The sequence below is a fragment of the Choloepus didactylus genome, chromosome 18 (assembly GCF_015220235.1).
Source record: "Choloepus didactylus isolate mChoDid1 chromosome 18, mChoDid1.pri, whole genome shotgun sequence".
Lineage (NCBI taxonomy): Eukaryota > Metazoa > Chordata > Mammalia > Pilosa > Megalonychidae > Choloepus > Choloepus didactylus.
Genome location: NC_051324.1, coordinates 29,277,581 through 29,297,591, shown reverse-complemented (window position 1 = coordinate 29,297,591; position 20,011 = coordinate 29,277,581). Strand labels below are relative to the sequence as shown.

The following is a 20,011-nucleotide window of genomic DNA, read 5'->3' as shown; positions in this document are numbered from 1 at the left end:
ATGAATGGATTAACAAAATGTGGTCTATCCATACAGTGGAATATTGTTCAGCCATAAGAAGGAATGAGATTTTGATGCATGTGACGTGGATGAACCTTGAAGATGTCATGCTGAGTGAAATCAGCCAGACACAAAATGACATATAGAGTATGCCCTCACGTATGTGACATAGTTAAGAGTAGGCAAATTCAGAGTCAGAAACTGGAATACAGGTTATTAGGGTCCAGGGTGGGGATGGAGAATGGGAAGTTAATGCTGAATCGATATAGGGTTTCTGTTTGGGGTGATGGAAAAGTTTTCATAATGGATGGTGGTGATGGCAGCACACATTGTGCATATACACCACTGAATTGCATATATGATTGGGGTTAAAAGGAGGAGATTTTAGGTTATATACATGTTACCAGAATAAAAATTTATAAAAAGTCATTGGACTGTACAACATGGCAAACCTTAATGTAAACTATGGACTATAGTTAATAGTACAATTATAATAATATGGCTTCATTAATTATAACAAAGTTACCACACTAATACAAGCTGTTAATGATAGGGAAAACTGGGGGGACAGGGGGGTATGGAGATTTTGTACATTCCACATGATTTTTTTCTGTAAACCTTAAACTTCTCTAATTAAAAATAAACAAACAAAAAGAGCCTAGACTGCACCTGTGACTGAGTCCTTTTACCTGCAGCAGGTGGAGGCAGCACAGGAAGAAGAATTTAAATCTTAGTAGAGATGGAAATAAAGTCTTGGTCAAAAGCAGATCCTAGAGTAAGGCAAGACCATAAAATAGAAGAAAAGACTGAGGCTAAAAGAAGAATCTACGCACAGAGCCAGCCATGCAGCGCTGTCCCTCAGCTCCAACCCCCCAGTCCCAGCCTATAAGTGGCCTTCCCAGTGGGTTTAGAGCTTGCAAGAGGCTTGGTACAGAAGGCATAAAACACAGACCCAGAAGGAGAGAGTACAAATATCCCTCAAGAACATTCTTAGACAATAGCTTTCTTGCCCTGTAGAATAATCGGCCCTGGAGGAAATTGGAGTCAGAGAAGAGAATCAATTCTATCACAATCTTCTGGGCCAGTTACATCGTGTGAAGATATCTGAAGCTCCCAGAAAGGTTAGTCTACAGGAGAGGGACCTCCCATAACTTAATTTCCTCTTGTTACATTGTGAGCTTCATTTTCTCCAACTCTCACCTCCCTTCTATCTCTTTTCCAGGCCTGCCAAGTCCTGTTTATTAAAAATTTTGTGTCCAATTTACCCAGCTTTTAATTAAGCTGTCATGTTGAAATGGGATTGTCTCCTGGGAAGTGAACAAAGATTTTATGGTCATTTAATTTTTGCATGGGATTTAAAATCCTACTTTTAGCATGCTTAAAATTATTAATGAGATCCAGAAATTCTTGCCCGTTTGTGTCCATTACAAGACATAAATCATTAAGTTCAATTAGGGGCAAAGAAACGTGTGGAGTTAAAGCTGGAGATTGTGTATAATCGTGTGTATCCAATATAGCCAAGTGATGGATATGTTAACATCATGGAGAAGGGTGGGGAACCCAAGGGCAGGAGACTGTAGAGGTAGGGAAAAGGACATGGAGAGAAAGGAAGGAGCATGGAAACACAGGAAGGAGCATGGAGAACATTAGAATGGCCAAGGTGTCAAGGAAAAGGGTTCAGAGAGAAGGTCAGGGAGGGAAGAAGGGGAAAAAGGAATTAGGGCAGTGGGTTGTGGGTGGTGAGGGGCACATTATTAGTGCTTACCAGTATTTTGGCTGTCCTCTCCTTCCAAACGTAGGGGAATATTGTACTTTTCTAACCCATGAAGCACCACCCAAGGATGGAGAATAGGTTGGAATGGGTCCTAGAAGATGGAGGCAGAGTGGGGAAAGGGGGGTTAATTCACTCAGGAGTACAGAAGACAAGCCTTGCACCACAACTTGTGCCCAAGACCCCCTCCCTTCACCCCAGTGTGTCTCTAGCTGCCCTCAATTTGGAGAGGTTAATTTCCTAACGGCTGAGCAAACAGGGCTGCTGGAGATCCTTTGTTTGAAGAGAACAGACTTCCAATAGTACCACCTTAGACAAGGCAGGATTTATTATATAGAGTCCAAGGGCAGGAAATAAAAGGAAAGGCCTCACGAAGGACCAGGCCCAGGATCCAGAAAACCATTAGGAACCACGGCACCTACAACCCCATCTTGCTTTTCCCTGGCTCCTTATCTCTGTCCATTTCCAAGTGTCTATTTTATTCTCATCTCTTCTTCCAGCCTGACTTTCTCCACTCCTCTGGGTGCACAGTAGAAAGTGGCCCCTACAAAATGGCACCATCACCATCCGAACCTACATCACCCACAAGTCAGGCAAATGCAGTGAAATGTCCAAGTATCTGACTCCCAATTCCACATCCCCAGAAGAGAGGAATGTGGAGCCCTTAACAGCATGCCTGCCTCGCAGAAGGGAGTCAGTAGGAATTGAGTTGTAATTTTGGTCTGCGTTTTACTGCTGTGCAGTCTAGGACAAGTCACTCCCCACTTTGAGCTCAATGATTCTGTAAAACATGGTGATAATGTTGGCCCCTGCCCACTTCTCAAGCATGCTGTGAAGATCAAAAAGATACGAGAATGCTCTTTAAACTCTGAAGTCCAAGGGGTGTGAAGGAGTACCATTCCCTCTTAGTCTTCATCATCGTCACCATCATCATCATCATCATTGTCATCAATACCATTTCGGTCCCAAAAGATTTCTGGAAGTTATAAGCCCAAAACTTTGTAAACTTCCTCCTCCCTTCACCCAGGGTGGCTTCAAAAGCTTGGATTGTGTTAAACTGAGCTTGCTTGCTTATTCATTCATTCATCCAACGATTCATTGAACACCTGCTATATTCCAGTTTCTGTTCTAGATGCTGGAGATCTAGATCAGTCAACAAAATAGCAAAAATTCCTAACCTCATGGAACTTACATTCTAGAGGGGGTACAGAGACAAACAATGACTAATAAGCTTGATATATGAGTAAATTATATGGTATGTTAGATGATGAGTGAGTCAAGGCAAAATAAAAATGTAGAGCAAGATCAGGAGCCCAAGGAAAGAGAGAAGCCAGAGGTGTCTCCCCGTGGTTCCTCCACAGCCTGCACTGCTTCCACTGCTCTTGGAAAACTTCCCACTCTAAAATCTCTTATTTCACTGTGATCTTCCTTGAGAAGGTCATTATTTGGCAGATATAAATCACTCCGACTCAAAAAAAAGAAAAAAGATCCGATTAAAGAGAGATTTAAAAATAAGGTACAGTGAATTATTCACAGTAAAATTGGGATCTCAATCAATATGTAGAGCAAATTTGAAGCATTGTAGCACAGGAAGATGAAAAATGCCTATTGGGGCTCCTCCAGCTAGACCTTGGACAGTGACCTGAGATTTCCCCCTGCACTGAGCTGATTCTAACAGGGTGATGGGAAGGTGATATGATCCTTTTTCCGGTGACTCAAGGGCTGTCCCCTGGCCTCTTCCCTGTGGTAGGCCACCCAGGCCAGATCAAGACCAAAAGTAAGTCCACTGTGCTGTAGAAGGGCCTGCAGCCCCCAACCCCACTCACCTCACGTGTCTAAGTCTTTCATCCAGTTTCCTTATCCTCCTGCCACCACTGATACCTTTTCTCTTTAGACTGCCCCATACTCCCATTCATTTTTTTCCTTCTACTAATATTTACTGAGCACATACTATGTGCTGGCTCCATGCTAGCTGCAGGGAACACAGAGCAAGTGACATAGGATCCCTGCCATAGGAGCACCCATCCTAAGATGGGCAAGTAAATAGATGGCGCTTTGACAGGCATCGTGCAAGGTTGTCAGAGCACTGTGGGGAGAGAAACTGTATTCCAGGGGAATTTGGCAACAGACGTATTCCCTGACCCCACCCTCTCTGGTTTGGGAGCCCCCTGCAGAACACTTCTGTGTTTGTTTGCCTCCACTGACTTCCTTTCCACCTTGAATAGTAATTGATTGTCCCTTTTCTCTACTGGCTTCCTCAACCAGGTGGTGAGCACACCAGGAAGGGCCTGTGCTTCCGTAACAGTCCATATATCCATGGCCCGTAGTACACAGTGATGATTCAGAACGTGTTCTAAGTCCCTGAGTTCAATGACATTAATACTGGGCCTTGAAAATGAGTCACCGTTCAACAGTTGGGGAAGGAAGAGCAAACTCATTCATGCTGAGCTATCAGGGCTTGCTGTGCCTTCATCCCCACTCCTATCTTTTTGGAATGAGAGCAACAAATTAGCCAAAGGAAGGAACCACTAATAGAATTGCAGGCACTCCAGAAGGCAGAGAAATGGGGGCAGGTGAACTTCCCAATGCTTCCCCCCAACACTGAAGTTCCCTCTGATATATTATCAGCAATGTGTGAAAGATTATTAGAGAAGCTAACTGGTTCCCCACAACAAGAAGTGCTACCAGTCTTCCGCCTCTGCCCCAGAAGTGAGATCCAAGGCCTTTGTGCCTCAGTTTCCCACATCTGTAAAACAAAGATAATAATGATAATGCCTACCTTATGAGTCTTTGTAAAGATTGAATGATACAACATACAAGCAAACAGATAGTACATAATAGATACTTAAGAAATGTGAACTTTTGTTTCTGTTCATTCAATCCCAATTTCAGAGCTATATAGTTGTTAGAACAGTTCATTTTTTATTCTGCAGAAATAGGAGGTGCATCTGCCCCTGAATGAGGCAATGAGAGCTTGGACTAAATACCTTGAGCTTCTTCCAACCCCATGAGTCACAGACTTGCTGTGCCGCCTTGCTCGAGGCACTGCCCCTATCTGAGCTGATTTCTTTGTAAAATGAAGGAGTCGGAATAGATGGTGTTTACATTCCTTCTCAAGTCCTAAGATTCTCCAGCTATGAAGGGATCTGCCTAATTTAGGGAAAATTTGATGTTCTTCCCCAGCTGATTAAAAAGTGAAAGACAAAAAAGCCAGAAAGCAATTCAAAAGTTCTGATTCCACCCAGACTTCTCTGGCCTTCACTATGAACACCTACATGGGGCAGGCATTACATGTTTACTTACTTATTTAATCACCACCACACCTGATGATCCCATTTTACAAATTTTGAAACTGCAGTCCTGGGAGGTTAAGCAAATTGATCGGTGAGAGCCAAAGTCAGTGTTCTTTCCCCTGCATGGTCCAGCCTTTGACTGGATGAGTGCACGTCAACATCACCTTCAGGTCATTGGACATTCATCCAGCCTCTCTAGCCCCAGGCCCTGGTTCCAGAGCTGGAGAGGACCCAGCTCTGTCACCTGGTTGGCCAGGATGATGACAACAAGCCCACATCTGCCCAGCGGTAACTCACATGGACCCATACAAGTAAACGATAACAGAGTAGCGGCCTAGTTAGGTGTCTGCTACAGAATGGGCCCTCACTGTATTTTTATTGACTGGATGGATGGATGGATGGATGGATGGGAGCCCTGTGAGGGTAGGAATTTTGTCTTTTACCTTTTTGTGTGTCTGCTTCAAAAAGGGCAGCATGACCCTCTTATACCGGCTAAAAAGGGAAAACACTTAAATACACTGCCAAGGGCCCCCAGGAATGTCTAAGGTGAAACAAGTGAGGTGCCTAGGATGCAAGATTTGAGAAGGCACTCACTCTCCATAAATTTTGCTCCCTAGGTGTCTCACTTGCCCCACTCTAGTCCTGGCTCTATCTGCAGGATCATTCCCCCTCAGCTCTGCTCTATTCCCCCTCCCTCCTTCCTTGGATCACATTGTCCTGCCCTTGACCTCTCTCTCCCTTTAGCCTAGTGTTTCTCAACCCTGGATGCATAATAAATCACATGAGGGGCTTTTTAAAAAATACCCGTGTGTGACAAATGAAGTCAGAAATGCTGGTAGTAGGGCCCAAGTCAGAAATTGCTGAAAGCCTGCAATTCCAACTTGCAGCCTGGGCTGAGCCACTTTCTAGACCCTCCTGATGGGTGACCCAGTTTCTGGCTGTTTTCTACCGTAGCGTTCCCACCTGTGCTACATGGGTAACAGCTGCTATGAGCAGGCTCCCCCCACCCCCCCTGCTCCCACCAGGGTCTTCCAGGGATGATTAGTGAAACTTCACTTTCCATTTTTACTCACAGCCCTTTAGCTCTGGTATGAAGGCAAGTCCATAGAGGCCAGACTGGAGAATAATAATATAAAACATAATAGTTAGCATTCATTAAAGACTTACAATCTGCCAGAGGAGTGCTAAACTTTCTATGGGCATTTTACTTATCATGGCATTAACCGTATGAACTAGATCCTATGCTTAACCCCATTCTGAATATGTGAGACACAGAGAGGTGAAGGATCTAACCCAAGATTGCAAAGCTAAAAAGTGGAAGAGATGGAGTTCTAACATAGGAGCATGGCCCCTGGGTCCAGGCCCTTCACTGCTATTCTTGGTCTCTGTCACCAAGGCATTGCCTCCGGTGAGCCCAGTGTCCATTGGCACAAGCAGTACATGGCGAGTCTGCTCCATGGACCCACCAAGTATGCCTGGCTCCGTGTGAATCTTAGACTGGCGCATCTCAGGTTGCCAAGTGGCGTTCCTCGTAGCACATGCATTCTCCCATTTCATCCTTTCCACACCTGTGTGATGTAAGGATCACTATCTCCCATTTTGCTGAGTCTAGGAGATTATATAACTTGCCCAATCCCAAGCAGTTAGTCAGTTGTTGAAACTGTGACCCATATATCTCAGATGGTAAAGTTCCAGGTTTTTCTTCTACACCAGATAAGAAAAGTTGCTATGTGTCAGGTGGTCAGGGAAGGTTCCTAGAGAACATGGAATGAAGCTGGGGTGTGGAGACTAGGCAGAGTTCAGGCATGTGGAAAGAAGGAGGGGGGCATTCTAGGTGGGAGGATCAGCTGAGCAATAGCCTGGAAGTGGGACTCAGTGGGACATTTTATAAAGAGATGGTGACTAGCGTACTTTGGCTCGGACAGGTCATTTATATATTGTCGCAGTGATGATGAGACTGGGCGGTACATTAAGGCATGCTGGGAAGGTTATTGAAAGTCAAGCTAAGCTAAGGAGCTTGGGCTTTATTATGCAGGCATCAGAGAGCCATTGAGCAGGTGAGCGATGTGTACAAAGCAGTGTTAATAAAATGGAAAGTATCAGGATGAAATGGATGGGAAGCAAGAAGAGAGCCAAGAGGCGAGCTTGAAGGTGATTGCAAAGGGCCAAGTGAGAGGTCAGAAGACACAGACTTGGGATGGTGGCTGGGAAAATGGAAAACAAGGAGGAGATATGAGAATCTGCCAAGGAAAAGTCTACAGGGCTCATCTACTGAGTATCTGTGGAAATTAGAGGAATGAGATGCATCAAAGATGACTCATTAGTGGCCCTCTCTCTCTGGCTAAGCCAACTTGAAAGGTGAAATCACTGCCCTCCCCCCTACGTGGGATCAGACACCCAGGGAAGTGAATCTCCCTGGCAACGTGGAATATGACTCCCGGGGAGGAATGTAGACCCGGCATCGTGGGATGGAGAACATCTTCTTGACCAAAAGGGGGATGTGAAAGGAAATGAAATAAGCTTCAGTGGCAGAGAGATTCCAAAACGAGCCGAGAGATCACTCTGGTGGGCACTCTTACGCACACTTTAGACAACCTTTTTTAGGTTCTAAAGAATTGGGGTAGCTGGTGGTGGATACCTGAAACTATCAAACTACAACCCAGAACCCATGAATCTCGAAGACAGTTGTATAAAAATGTAGCTTATGAGGGGTGACAGTGGGATTGGGAATGCCATAAGGACCAAACTCCACTTTGTCTAGTTTATGGATGGATGTGTAGAAAAGTAGGGGAAGCAAACAAACAGACAAAGGTACATAGTGTTCTTTTTTACTTCAATTGCTCTTTTTCACTCTAATTATTATTCTTGTTATTTTTGTGTGTGTGCTAATGAAGGTGTCAGGGATTGATTTAGGTGATGAATGTACAACTATGTAATGGTACTGTAAACAATCGAAAGTACAATTTGTTTTGTATGACTGCGTGGTATGTGAATATATCTCAATAAAATGATGATTAAAAAAAAAAAAAAAAAAAAAAAAAAAAAAAAAAAAAAAAAGATGACTCATTAACCATCAGGCATCTGCTGCCAGGACAGGGGCTGCAAAAATGAGCACTCATGATGGTCTCTGCTCCTATAAAGTGCACTGTGCAGAAGGGAGACACCCACAGGTAAATGAGTCATTACAGTACATGTGATAGAGGCTATAGTAGAGGCAGCCCCCGGCACCATCACAGCATTGAGGTGACTTGGTTCCTCTGGCAAAACCAGCCACTGAGGCTGGCATCAAGCTCTCTATGACCCAGCCATGTTACACCAAGGAGGAAGTGAAGACCCCAGCAATAGAGTGGTTGGAGAGAGAGGGAGGAGATATGTGTTGGTCATACCAATGATTAGGGGAAGAGCCTTTTAGGCAGAGAGAATAACGCATACAAAGCATGTCAGATTTTAAACTTCAAGATTTTGAAGCTGAATAAATTAGAAAAGAGAAGAACAGAAATTGGAAAGTCCAAGGGGAGCACTGTTAGGGAAAAGATCACCAGCATAATGGTTAAAAACGCAGATTTTGGAATCCAAGGGACACGTATCAATTACTAGTTATAGGATGTCAGACAAGGCACTTCACCGCTCTAAGCCTAGTTCTCTCATCTATGAAATGTGACTATTATTACTTATAGTACAGTGTTCTTCAGAGGATTAAATACGAAAATATAAATAAAGCACATTGCACAAGGCATGACACGTATATTTGCTCAATAAATGATAGTCGGGGTTTAGTTTAGTTTAGAGGCAAGTGACATGTCAATGAAAATGTCCATCAGGCAGATATGGAGAAACTGGAGCTCAGCTCAAGGCCAAGACAAGAGGAGGTGATGGTTGACCACTCAAGACCAGGAGAATTCATTAAGGGGCCTAGGTGGCAGGAAAGGGCTCTGAGGGGGTGGAGCATGATACAGGTGAAGGAGGAAAAGCTGGCCACCAACAGAGAAGGCAGGACTGGGCCTGTGTGGTCTAGTGGAAGCCAAAGGAATTGAGAGCTCAAGAAGTAAGTCAGGATCAAGAAGTTTCTAGGTGGCCTTGGAGAGAAAAATTTCTATGGAGTGACCAGCACTGATCAAGTAGTAGGAGATTACAAGGGAAGTGGGTGGGAGAGAGTGGAAGGAGGAAGCCAATTTGGGAAAAGCAGATGACCTGACTTCTAATTCATTGGGCAAATAATCCCATCTTTGGGGGGAGGTAACAGACCCCTTCTGTGACTTTCCTCATCTATAACTCTCAGATTCTAAGCAATCAACAAGGATATGGGGCACTGTGGGGAAAAGGCTACGGGAAGACTTGCTAGAGTTGTTGCATGGGCCATACACATTTCCTCCTTCCTTCTCCGTCTGACCAACTGCTACTTCCTGGAGGAAGGAACATTTGGTAGGCAGCTTCTAAGATGGCCACCAGCAATCCCCACCTCCCCTTGAGTATGAGCCAGCCCCCTGTGACTCTCTTTGAATGAATAAAATACAGCAAAAATGATGGGATATCTCTTCCAAAATTAGGTTAAAAGGGTAATGTTGCTTTCATCTTGTGCTCTCTGGTGCTCTCTCACTCTGACGAGAGCCAGCTACCATGCTGTTGAGCTGCTCTGTGGAGAGGTCCTCACAGCAAAAAGCTGAATCCAACAACCCACAAGAAACTGTATCCTGCCAACTACCTGGGAGTTCCCCGGTTGAGCCTTCACATGCAACCACAGCCCTGGCAGGCCCTTTGCAGCCTTGTAAGAGACTTTGAGTCAGAGGCACCCAACTAAGCTGTTTATGTATTCCTGACTCATGAAAACTGTGAGATAATAAATATTTGTATTTTTTAAGCTGTATGTTTGGGGGTAATTTGTTACACGGCAATACATAATTATAAACTAAGTAACTACAACACTTGAGCTGAGTTTTGAAAGAAAAGGAGGCGTTAACTAGAGGAAGAAGAGAGAAGAGAGGGAAGGGCATTCCAAGCAGGAGAAACAGCACATGCAAGCCTCAGGAAGGTGTCTCAGTCCACCATAGTTCTCTAGGCCAGACTGAGCCCAGTACAGAGTTGGTCCTCTATACTTACTGAAGTTGACTGTGGTTAATTCATCGTCACTTCCCCACAACCCTTTGAAAATGTTTATTGTGTTTAATTCTCATTCCTCCAAACTCATCTTCTGTCAGTCCTGTTCATAGACAGTTTGTCAAGTCTCTTAGGATTTTCAGGAATATATGTCAGGCCTACTGATCTGCATACTTGAAGACATACAAGAATCTATTTGTCAGGGGCTATTGTGATATGCTGTTTCCAAACATCTTCCTTGTTCATTCTTCTGCAGGCAGATGAAACTAATGGGCTAGGTGTCTCAGTCCTGGGGGAGCTATCATCAATTTCCTATCCAGCTTCCTTTATAAGAACCAGCCTCATCATTTCTTCATGTTGTGTTTGCTCTGCTGGCATATTTTCTGATACCCTGCCCAGCAATTTTTCACTTTTGATGGGATTTCCCTTTGAGCCTAGAATCCACTAGTGGAACTGGAGTGACCTCCCTCTAGTATAGATTATTAACTCTCATTATATCCATTTTCTTTTTTCAGAGCTGACAGAAAGACTCCTTAGCTCCTTTGACATTAAATTGGGACCCAGGTGACTAGTTCTGTTCAGTGAGCTGTAAACAGAAGGGATGTGTTGTCCTGTCTGTTTGAAGGCAGTTAAGAGATGGTGTGAACCCTTCGTGAGCTCTATTTCCCTTCTGAGGTACCCACAGAGGCCATGAATTGAGAAAGAGGTGCTATTGCAAGGTGAAAGCATCCTGGACTGCTGAGTTACCACATGGAGAACAGCTCACCTACACTGGATTTTGTGTGGGCAAGACATAAACTTTCGCCATGTTAAGTCACTAAGATGTGAAAATTTATTTATTTACCACTGCATAGCCCAGATTATGCTGACTAAGAGTCCCCTGAGCTCACCCCATTAGTCTACACCATGTAGTTAACTAACCAATCACAATAAAAGGCATCTAGGGGCTAAATTTATCCCTGGAAATGTAGCAAAAGCCATCCCTGGTACTCATCACTGATCATCACTGATGAAAGTCCATATCCTTAAGAAAGGTTAAAAAGGCCATCAGAGCCTGAGGCCGCGACTGTCGGGTTTTCTCCACGGATCCTGCCCGCCCTTCCCTTCCCCCCGGGCGGCGCGGCGGTGTTGTTGTGGCGGGGGCGGGCGGCCGGCTGCTGCGGAGCCCGCGGAGCCCTAGCGCCTGGACCTGCGCGCAGCTCGGCGGGCCCAACCGACCGGCCGACCGCCGCAGGTCCTTTTGGAATAAATCATGGGATTGAGCTTCATTCAGATGTGGTGGAATATGCCAAGGAAAAACTGGAGAGCTTCATCAAAAATAGTGATAGCTTTGATAAATTTGAGTTCTGTGAACCTGCATTTGTGGTTGGTAATTGCCTCCAAATAGCATCTGACAGCCATCAGTATGATCGAATTTATTGTGGAGCCGGAGTCCAGAAAGACCATGAAAACTACATGAAAATATTATTAAAAGTTGGAGGCATTCTAGTCATGCCTATAGAGGATCAGTTAACACAAATTATGCGAACTGGACAAAACACTTGGGAAAGTAAAAATATCCTTGCTGTTTCATTTGCTCCACTTGTTCAGCCAAGTAAGAGTGATAATGGCAGACCCGATTCAGTGGGACTCCCCCCATGTGCTGTCAGGAATCTACAGGACTTGGCTCGTATTTACATTCGACGCACACTTAGAAACTTCATAAATGATGAAATGCAGGCCAAGGGGATTCCTCAAAGAGTGCCACCAAAAAGGAAACGGAAGAGAGTTAAACAAAGAATTAACACTTATGTGTTTGTGGGTAATCAGCTTATTCCTCAGCCTCTAGACAGTGAGGAGGATGAAAAAATGGAAGAAGATAACAAAGAAGAGGAAGAGAAAGATCACAGTGAAGCCATGAAGCCAGAGCAGCCTCCTCAAAATTTACTGAGGGAAAAAATCATGAAGCTGCCCCTCCCTGAATCTTTAAAAGCTTACTTGACATATTTTAGAGAAAAATAACTTAGATCGAGAAGAAAGAATGCCTACTGATAATTCCTTCAGTCTTGAAAATGTAGCATTTGTTAGGAGTTAAAAGAGAAAATTATTACTTTCAGAGAGAATTGTAGTGGAAAAAGTATAACATGTTTCTGTCTTAGTAATAAAAAATAATGTATTCAGTGATTAAAAAGAATCCCTTTTATAAAATCTATTTTTCTTTAAATCTCGGAAAAATGCTGTTTTGACTCTGAGTGATTTCAAAGTGGAATGCAGCAATGATCAAGACTTTATGTACTGTAAATCCTTTTCTGATTCCTAATAGATTTGTAGTGGTGAGGGTTAAATTTAATTTTATATAAGGTTAAATAATGGTTAAGCATATATAATCTGATTGGAATTGCAGTTGTTTAAATTTCTGCTAGGAAAACTTTCTTATCTAATAAGGAAATCAAATGCTTTGTAAACCTATTTACCTTACTTTTGTTGCAATCACATTGCTGAGTTGCTGTAGATGTATTCCGGGCAATATATGAGTGCAATAACAATAAAGATATTGAATAATTTAGCTTTAAAGAAGACAAAAAGTTTCATGGAATTCAACAGCCCTGCTGCTTTGCTTTTGAATCCATTGCCAAAATATATGAGGAAAATAAGTGCTTCTCTCACGGAGATCTTAAGAGCACATCAAGTGACTGTTAAAGTCTATACTTAATACAACTCTTAATTTCTATGAATCCTTTACATTTTCAGTATTTATAAATAATGAGGTTATCTTACTCTCTGGAGTTTTAAAAGATGATATATTTAGGATCATTTTTTTCTATAGTCCACTGTATAAAGTACTTAGTTTTTAAAAGTCCACTATTCTGCGTTCCTTTTTTAATAGCCCAGACCATGAACGAATAAGCATGAGTGACCGTCCCCTCTTGGACAGCTCTTAGTAGCAGGGCCAGAGCAGATTTGTTCAGTAGATGCACTTTAGCAAATGGAGCTTCCTTCATCTGAATATTCATGTTTGACAAGGTAGGGCTGAGCTAGCTGACATTTGCTTTGGAATTCATCTTTTTAATATAAGAAATATTCATAGAAATTGTATGTAGATGCCTTTCGTGTTGAAGATCCTGTTGAGAATCATAGTATAATCTTTGGGACCTGTGTTGTGCTCATTTAACTTCTTCCCATCTTATCCTTAGTTTCTTTAGGTAAACTTATAATGGTTTTGATTTTTTGCTTAATATCACATGCATAAACTATCCATTGTTTGAATTTTAGTTGTAGCTTATCCATAATAAAACAGGTCATAAATGCTGTTTTCAGTTTGTTTTGTTTATTTTCCCGGTAGGCTCTGAAAAGTCATTCCTTGTCTAGAAAGTGTACATTGTAACATATTTACCACTTAATGTTACATGGATTGCATGTTTTTTAAAAGAAAAACTTGAGAGTATCACTTACTACACCAGCATCACTATTGTAATAGTAAATCAGATTTGCTTAAGGAATTTCAGTCAATCAGTAGTGAAAGGATTATTATATCTTTGCAAAGACTGAAATAGTGGTAATACATAGATGGTTTCAAAAATCTCAGCTCTGATAATTCTACACATCTGAAAACAAGTATTAGAAGTATTCCAAGCATTACTTATCCCAAGTAAATGAGCATATTTTAGTAATGTGAAAGATAATTTCATGGAAGATACTTGTTTTGTATGAATGACTGGGGTGGGGGGTAGGGGGATCTCCACATTTTTTTAGGTGATTACTAAGGTGTTACTGTTAAGAAATATCCCATCTCATTTCTATCAAGAAAAGGAAATGTAATGTAGTTTCATCCAGTTATCATGTTAGAAATGTTCATTTTATTTTGCTTTAAATGTGTGTTTAAAAGTTTAATCCTGAATTCCTGGTGCCCACATATTTTTATCTAGAAAACCTTGAGAGAGTATCATCTTATTGTCCCCCAACTCCCACCATTTTGTTGCAACTGGAGTCCAGACATGTAAAGATGTATATTCTTAAATGAGGATTTTACTATTTAGGAGAGAGTTTTTGTTAAGGATATATTTGAAGATTGACTTTTTTTGTATTGTCTTTCATTCTTTTGACTTTGGCAAAATGTACAGTAGATATTCATGATCATTGCATATTTTTGTCATTACAATGTATCTTCTGTGTTTTTAAATGCATTTGTTTTACAGTTGTGAGTTTATTATGAACTTCAAATAAAGAGGTAGAAGTGAAAAATGGAAGTTCATGTGAAATATCTATTAATGGTGATATTTTAGAATAACTAAAAGTAATTTGGGTTTGTGTTTACTATTTAATGAGTCCATGTTTACTTGAGCATGGAAAATTATGCATTATAAATGGAGTAGTAAATGAAGATGGAATAAATTTAAGTGAAGATGTTGGGGAATAAAGTCATGAAATTTTACAGCCAGATAGAACAATGGAAATCATCTCACCTAGATCTTTATTTTGCAGATGAGAAAGTGGATATAGAGGGGTGGCATGATTTCCCCAAATCATGAAGCTATTTGGGGACAGGGCCTGAAATGGTATCCAGCATCAGCTAAATCCCAAGTCTCTGTCACAGGCACCATAGCTATGAGGAAGATGAATTAAATCTATGCTGATTATTGGTGGATATGTTTGGTTCTAGTGTTAATAAAGACAAATGTTATCAAAATAGCATATGTGGGGGCTAAAATAAAAATGTTTGTGTTGATTTCTAGCTGTTTGAGATAATAAAAGTGAAGCTAAACCTGTTAAATTATGGGAAGACTTGGAAAATTATCTTAAATAAACAGCTGCATATAATTAAGCATCAAAAAAAAAAAAAAAAAAAAAAAAAAAAGGCCATCAGACAAATATGTGTATGTGAGGGATGTGGGTGGGAGGGGAAGTAGTTTGCTTTAGGGATGACTGGAACTAGTTATTCCAAAACCAGGTGAACTCTCTCTGTCCACCTTTAGTCTCTGCTTCTCTCTGGTATAGGTGTCATTCTCTCAGACCAACTTTTCTACCAGCTTCATTTGCATAATGCTACCAGCCTTATTTGCATAATCAGAGAGGAAAAAGAGCTTCTTACCTCTTATAGCTCTGGTTTAAGGGGTGAAAATTTAGGGAGAGAAGGATTGGCTCTGCTTGAGTCATGTGCTCAGCCCTTGTAGTGATCACAATGGCCAGGTGGCCGAGACGATATGATTGGCTCAGCATGGGTTTAATGCCCACCCTTAGACCATTAGTGTGGCCAGAGAGATACAAGCCCTCTTGTCAGGGATTGAACCATGTCCCCCTAAAAAGACACGTTCAAGTCTTAACCCACACTCCTTTGAGCGCAAACCCATTTGTAAACAGGACCTTTGAAGATGCTATTATTAGTTAAGGTATAGACTTCAGCGATCTGCAAAGATCCTATTTAGATGAGGCCAGATTGAATCAGGGTAGGCCTTAATCCATATGGCTGACCTCCTTTTAAGAAGAGGAAATCCAGACACAGACACAGACGACTGAGCAGGAGAAGTAGAGCCAGAAGGAGAGGCCATGGGGTGGAGGCAGAGTTGCAAGCCAAGGAACCCCAAGGATTACAGCCAGCCAGCACCAGAGTGTTACAGACCCCAGGAGAAAGACGGCCTGTTGAGACCTTGATTTCGAACTTCTCGTCTCCAAAACCATGAGACAATGAATTCCCATCATTCAAGCCAGTCCACTGTGCGGCATTTGTCACTGCAGCCCTGGCAAACTAAGACACCACCCCTGGTGTATTCGTTTCCTATGGCTGCTCTAGCAAATCAGCACAAATGTAGTGGCTCAAAACAATGGAAATGTGTTCTCTTGCTTGTCTGGAGGCCTGAAAGTCCAAAATCGGTATCACTGGGATAAAATCAAGATGGTGGTACGTCCGTGCTCCCTCCAGAGGCTTCAGGGGAGAACACTTTCCTTGTCTCTTCCAGCTTCTGGGGTCTGCTGGCACCCCTGGATGGTGGCCACATCACTCCAGTCTCGGCTTCCATGGTCACCTTGCTTTCTCTTCTGTGTGTTAAGTATTCGCTGCCTACCTCTTATGGGGACACTTGTGATGGCATTAGAGATCCCCTGGACAGTCCAGGCTATTATCTCCAACTCAAGACCCTTAACTTAATCGCATCTGCTAAGTCTTTATCATATTGATTAACATTTACTTGCTCCAGGGATTAAGACCTGATATCGTTGGGGGCTATTATTCAGCCTACTATACCTGGCTAGAAGGAGAGGGTCTGTCTGTTGCCAAAACAATGAGAAAGAGGTGGCAGAAGGATAAAAGTGATAAAGGTCTATAGCTGTCTCCCTCCTCAGGTTCTGTCCCTGGGGCCAGGAGCCTGGTTTGGAGGAAGGCTCCTCTGCTGGCAGGGGCACCCGGGTAGGAAGGGAGCTGGGGCCTACCCTGGTTAGTGCTTGACTGTGTTCCAAAAGGACTTTGGAGTCAGAGCTGGGACTGAATCCTTCAACAAGGGCCTTAATTGTTCTGAGCCTCAGTTTCTTCATCTGTAAAACAGGGATAAAATTAGTATCTATTTTATAGCTTTGTTGTGAGATTTAAATAAAAGAATACATGTAAAGTGCTTAGCACAGTGCCCCTCACATACCAACCACTTTCTACAAGTGTTCATAGAAAGGCAAAAGCAAAAGCCCTGAAGCAGAAGTAGACTACTGGGCTGGAGGAACTAAACTAAGGGGTGTGAGAGGAAATCTGAGAGCCAGACAAAAACAGTACTGAACAAGACAAGGGGTACCTGAAGGGGTAAGCTCCTGCAAGGACCCGTGGACCACAGTTGGGACACTGGTGGAAGCCTTTGTTCATAGAACAAAGGACTTGAAGCAGGGGAGTGACATAATCAGATAGATCCCTCTTTCTCCTGGTTGGAGAATAGCATGGTGGTGGGTTTAAGTTAGAGTCCAGGTGTGGGATGGAGCTTGGATGAAGGGGGCAGTAGGATGGTGGACAGAGAGAAGTGGTTGGATTTGAACTATATTTAGTAGGCAAAATCAACAAAACTTGGAGAGGGAGATATCAAGGGAACTCCCAGGTTCTCAGTGGTGTGTACAGTGGTGCCATTCACTGGAGTAAGTGGTACTTGGAAAGCACCAGGTGTGGGATGTAGGATGGAAATGGAGGGGAACATGATAACTCCAGTTTTTAACATGCTAAGTCAGAAGTGAACATGAGGCAGCCACGTGGAGAAGACAAGTTAGCATTTGGAGATACAGGTGGCTCTCTAGAGTTCAGGTGTGAAGTTAGAAATTTCTGTCATCAGCTTATTGGTGGCCTTCAAAGCTCCATGCACATGGGGGAGAGCACCTAAGGAGAACAAATAAAGGGAAAAAATATATTTTAAATTATTTTAGCAAACACTTCGCTTGTGCCACATCTGGCTAGATACTGGGAAGACAAAGACGAGTAAGATATAGTTGCTGCCCTCGAAATGTCTTCAAACTCTTAGATAATTAAACATAGCGTGATATATATGGCAATAGTGACCTGCGGTAGACAGGAGGCCATGGCCTTCTCTGTGATTGGCAGAGGGAAGCGGGGTCCACGAGCCTTGGTCCTGCACTGCAGGAGCCCCTCCCTCCCGGGCCAGTACCTCATCTTCAGTGGAACCCTGGCCGCCTCCTCGCAGTCATCAGCCAGCCACCAGGTGGGGACGGAATCTTCCACCCTTTCCAGCCAGTCTTTGACAACAGATGTCCACTCTTTCTGCAGCCTGCAGATCTGTCCCTGCAAGGAAGTTCCCTTCTTCTCAGGCACTGCTCCCCACCAAACCTGTGCAGAGTCTCAAAACTTTTGACTCCGGCAGGCCTCTTTGGTAAAGCGAAACTAATGAACTCACTGCATTCCGCAGCTGTCTCCATTAGTAATGAAATCCTTTTATTACAAGGGATTAGTTTAAAACATGTTATTAAACAGATCAAAATGAGCAAAAGCAATGAACGTCGTTAAAATGCAAGGCAGTTGAGATAACAGCTTCCTCCTGAAATAAGGGAAATCTGAAAGTTACCTTTGGAATGATTCTGTGTGGGAGAAAATGAGAGTGACATGCCGTGAGGGGTAATGGGGTGCAGGGACAGCAGTCACAGCTTAAAATGGTGGGGTTCACCCAGGAGGAAGCAGGGGTACTGAGAAGAACAGCGACTAGTGTAACCTCAAGGGAGTGGCATGGGGCTTGGGGAGGAGGGATGTAGAGCCCAGGAAAAACCCAGCTGAAGCATGGGCAGCAGCAGAAGATGAGACTATTCGGTCTTGTAGTCATGGTGGAACAGCAGGGGCTAATATATGTTGAGGTGCTTACCGTGTGTAAGCGTTTTGCTAAATTCTTCACTTCACTTCTTATTTAATCCTTATAACAACCCCACAAGGTAGGTACTGTTATCATTCCCATTTTACAGACAAGAAAACTGAGTCTCAGATAAATTAAGTTCCTTGTCCAAGCTCACATGGCTACTAAAGGATAGAGGTAAGATTTAGAATTTGAGCCTAGGTCTGTCTGATTTCAGGGTAAACCCTCCTAACTATTACACAATGGTAGAAAAGCTTAATGTAATAACAGATATGGCTCAGCCCTCCAAGAATTTCCATGACATTGGGAGTATGTGGTCTATGGATTTGAAAGGAAAGCAACTCAATTATCAGTGGAGTATGGATCCCAGCTAAGGAGACTTGATTCCGATTTGGCTGGGCATGTCTGGAAGACTGAGTATATTTGCATGAGAAAACCAGGAGCTTTACAGAAAGACATTTACTCTGAGCACAAAGAGAACTGAGGGATGCATTCCAGGTCAATGCTCTACCCTTGGCTGAACAGATACAGCACGGTGTGCATCTCTAATAATGACCACTTGTTCATTCTCTGCCCCTCCTCCTGGGCTTTTGTAGCCTGAGAAATTTCAGGTTATTAGAGTAACAGAAAAACAAGTACAATTTGGAATTTTAGATTCTCAAGTGTGGATGGAACCTGGAAATTGACACTTTCCTCCAACATCGTAATCTCTCCCCTCCCTTTACACTCCTAACCAATAGTTCAAATGCGGAGAGCTCGCGGCATCACACAGCAGCTCATTTCCCTGGTGAGTAGCACTGGCTTATTAGAAAGTTCTTTCTTATGTAGAGCAGAAATATTTCTGTCTGACACTTTTACTAATTAATATTGATCCATCCATTAGCCTTATAAAACCACTCTTCAATGTGACAACATCTTGTGTATTTGGAAAAGGTGATCATGTTCTTTCTTGACCCACTCTTCTGCAGGGTAACCATCCCCAGTTTCTTGGGGTTGAGTGACGTCAACACAGGTCACTTTTCTCAGGACGTGGACCACTTTGTCAAAACCCTGCTTGAAGGGTGGGGACCAGAAGTGAGCATCACACTCCAGACCAGAGGCAAGTCCAGCAGGAACATCACCTCCCCCCTTCTAGAACTTCAGCTTTTAATAATGTCCACAGGGCTTCAACTCCTAGTGGCCCCACCACCCTGCAGGCTTACATCGAACTCACTCCTGAGTAAACAGGCTTTTGCCCCCACATGCTTCTCAGTCACGTCACCGCCAGCCAGTCCCTGCACAAGTTGTTTCCTGGACCCAACTTTAGTCCCTGCTAAATAAGTTGACCCTTTGTTCCAGTTTATTGCCATCATTTTGGATCCTGATTCTGTCCTCTCGTATAATGACCACCCCTGCCACTGTCTTGTCATCTGCAAATTTGATGAGCAAATTCTCATTGTATTTGTCTGAGTCATTGACAGTACACATTGGATTTGTCAGGCCAAGAACAGAAGTCTGGAGTGGGGCCCTGCTGCTGGCTAAACTGACTCTGTCTCCAGATGTCTAGACATCGAGAC

The 20,011-nt window shown here is 43.0% G+C and overlaps 2 protein-coding genes across 2 annotated transcripts in view; both read left to right on the top strand.

Moving 5' to 3' along the window:
* The window catches only part of ASIC2 (acid sensing ion channel subunit 2), a 1,088,307-nt gene that overhangs the window by 688,734 nt on the left and 379,562 nt on the right, over positions 1-20,011 (top strand). The gene's annotated exons all lie outside the window — the stretch shown is intronic.
* LOC119513755 (protein-L-isoaspartate O-methyltransferase domain-containing protein 1-like) lies at positions 6,409-14,959 on the top strand. Its single transcript, XM_037809192.1, has 2 exons — positions 6,409-6,472; positions 11,189-14,959. Exons 1-2 carry the CDS (start codon positions 6,409-6,411, stop codon positions 12,157-12,159), a joined length of 1,035 nt encoding a protein of 344 aa, XP_037665120.1. The 3' UTR covers positions 12,160-14,959.

Coding starts and splice junctions, on each gene's coding strand:
- LOC119513755 (XM_037809192.1), top strand. CDS start 6,409: ATGGCCCCTGGGTCCAGGCCCTTCACTGCTATTCTTGGTCTCTGTCAC. Junction 6,473..11,188: donor TCACCAAGGCATTGCCTCCG/GTGAGCCCAGTG, acceptor CATATCCTTAAG/AAAGGTTAAAAAGGCCATCA.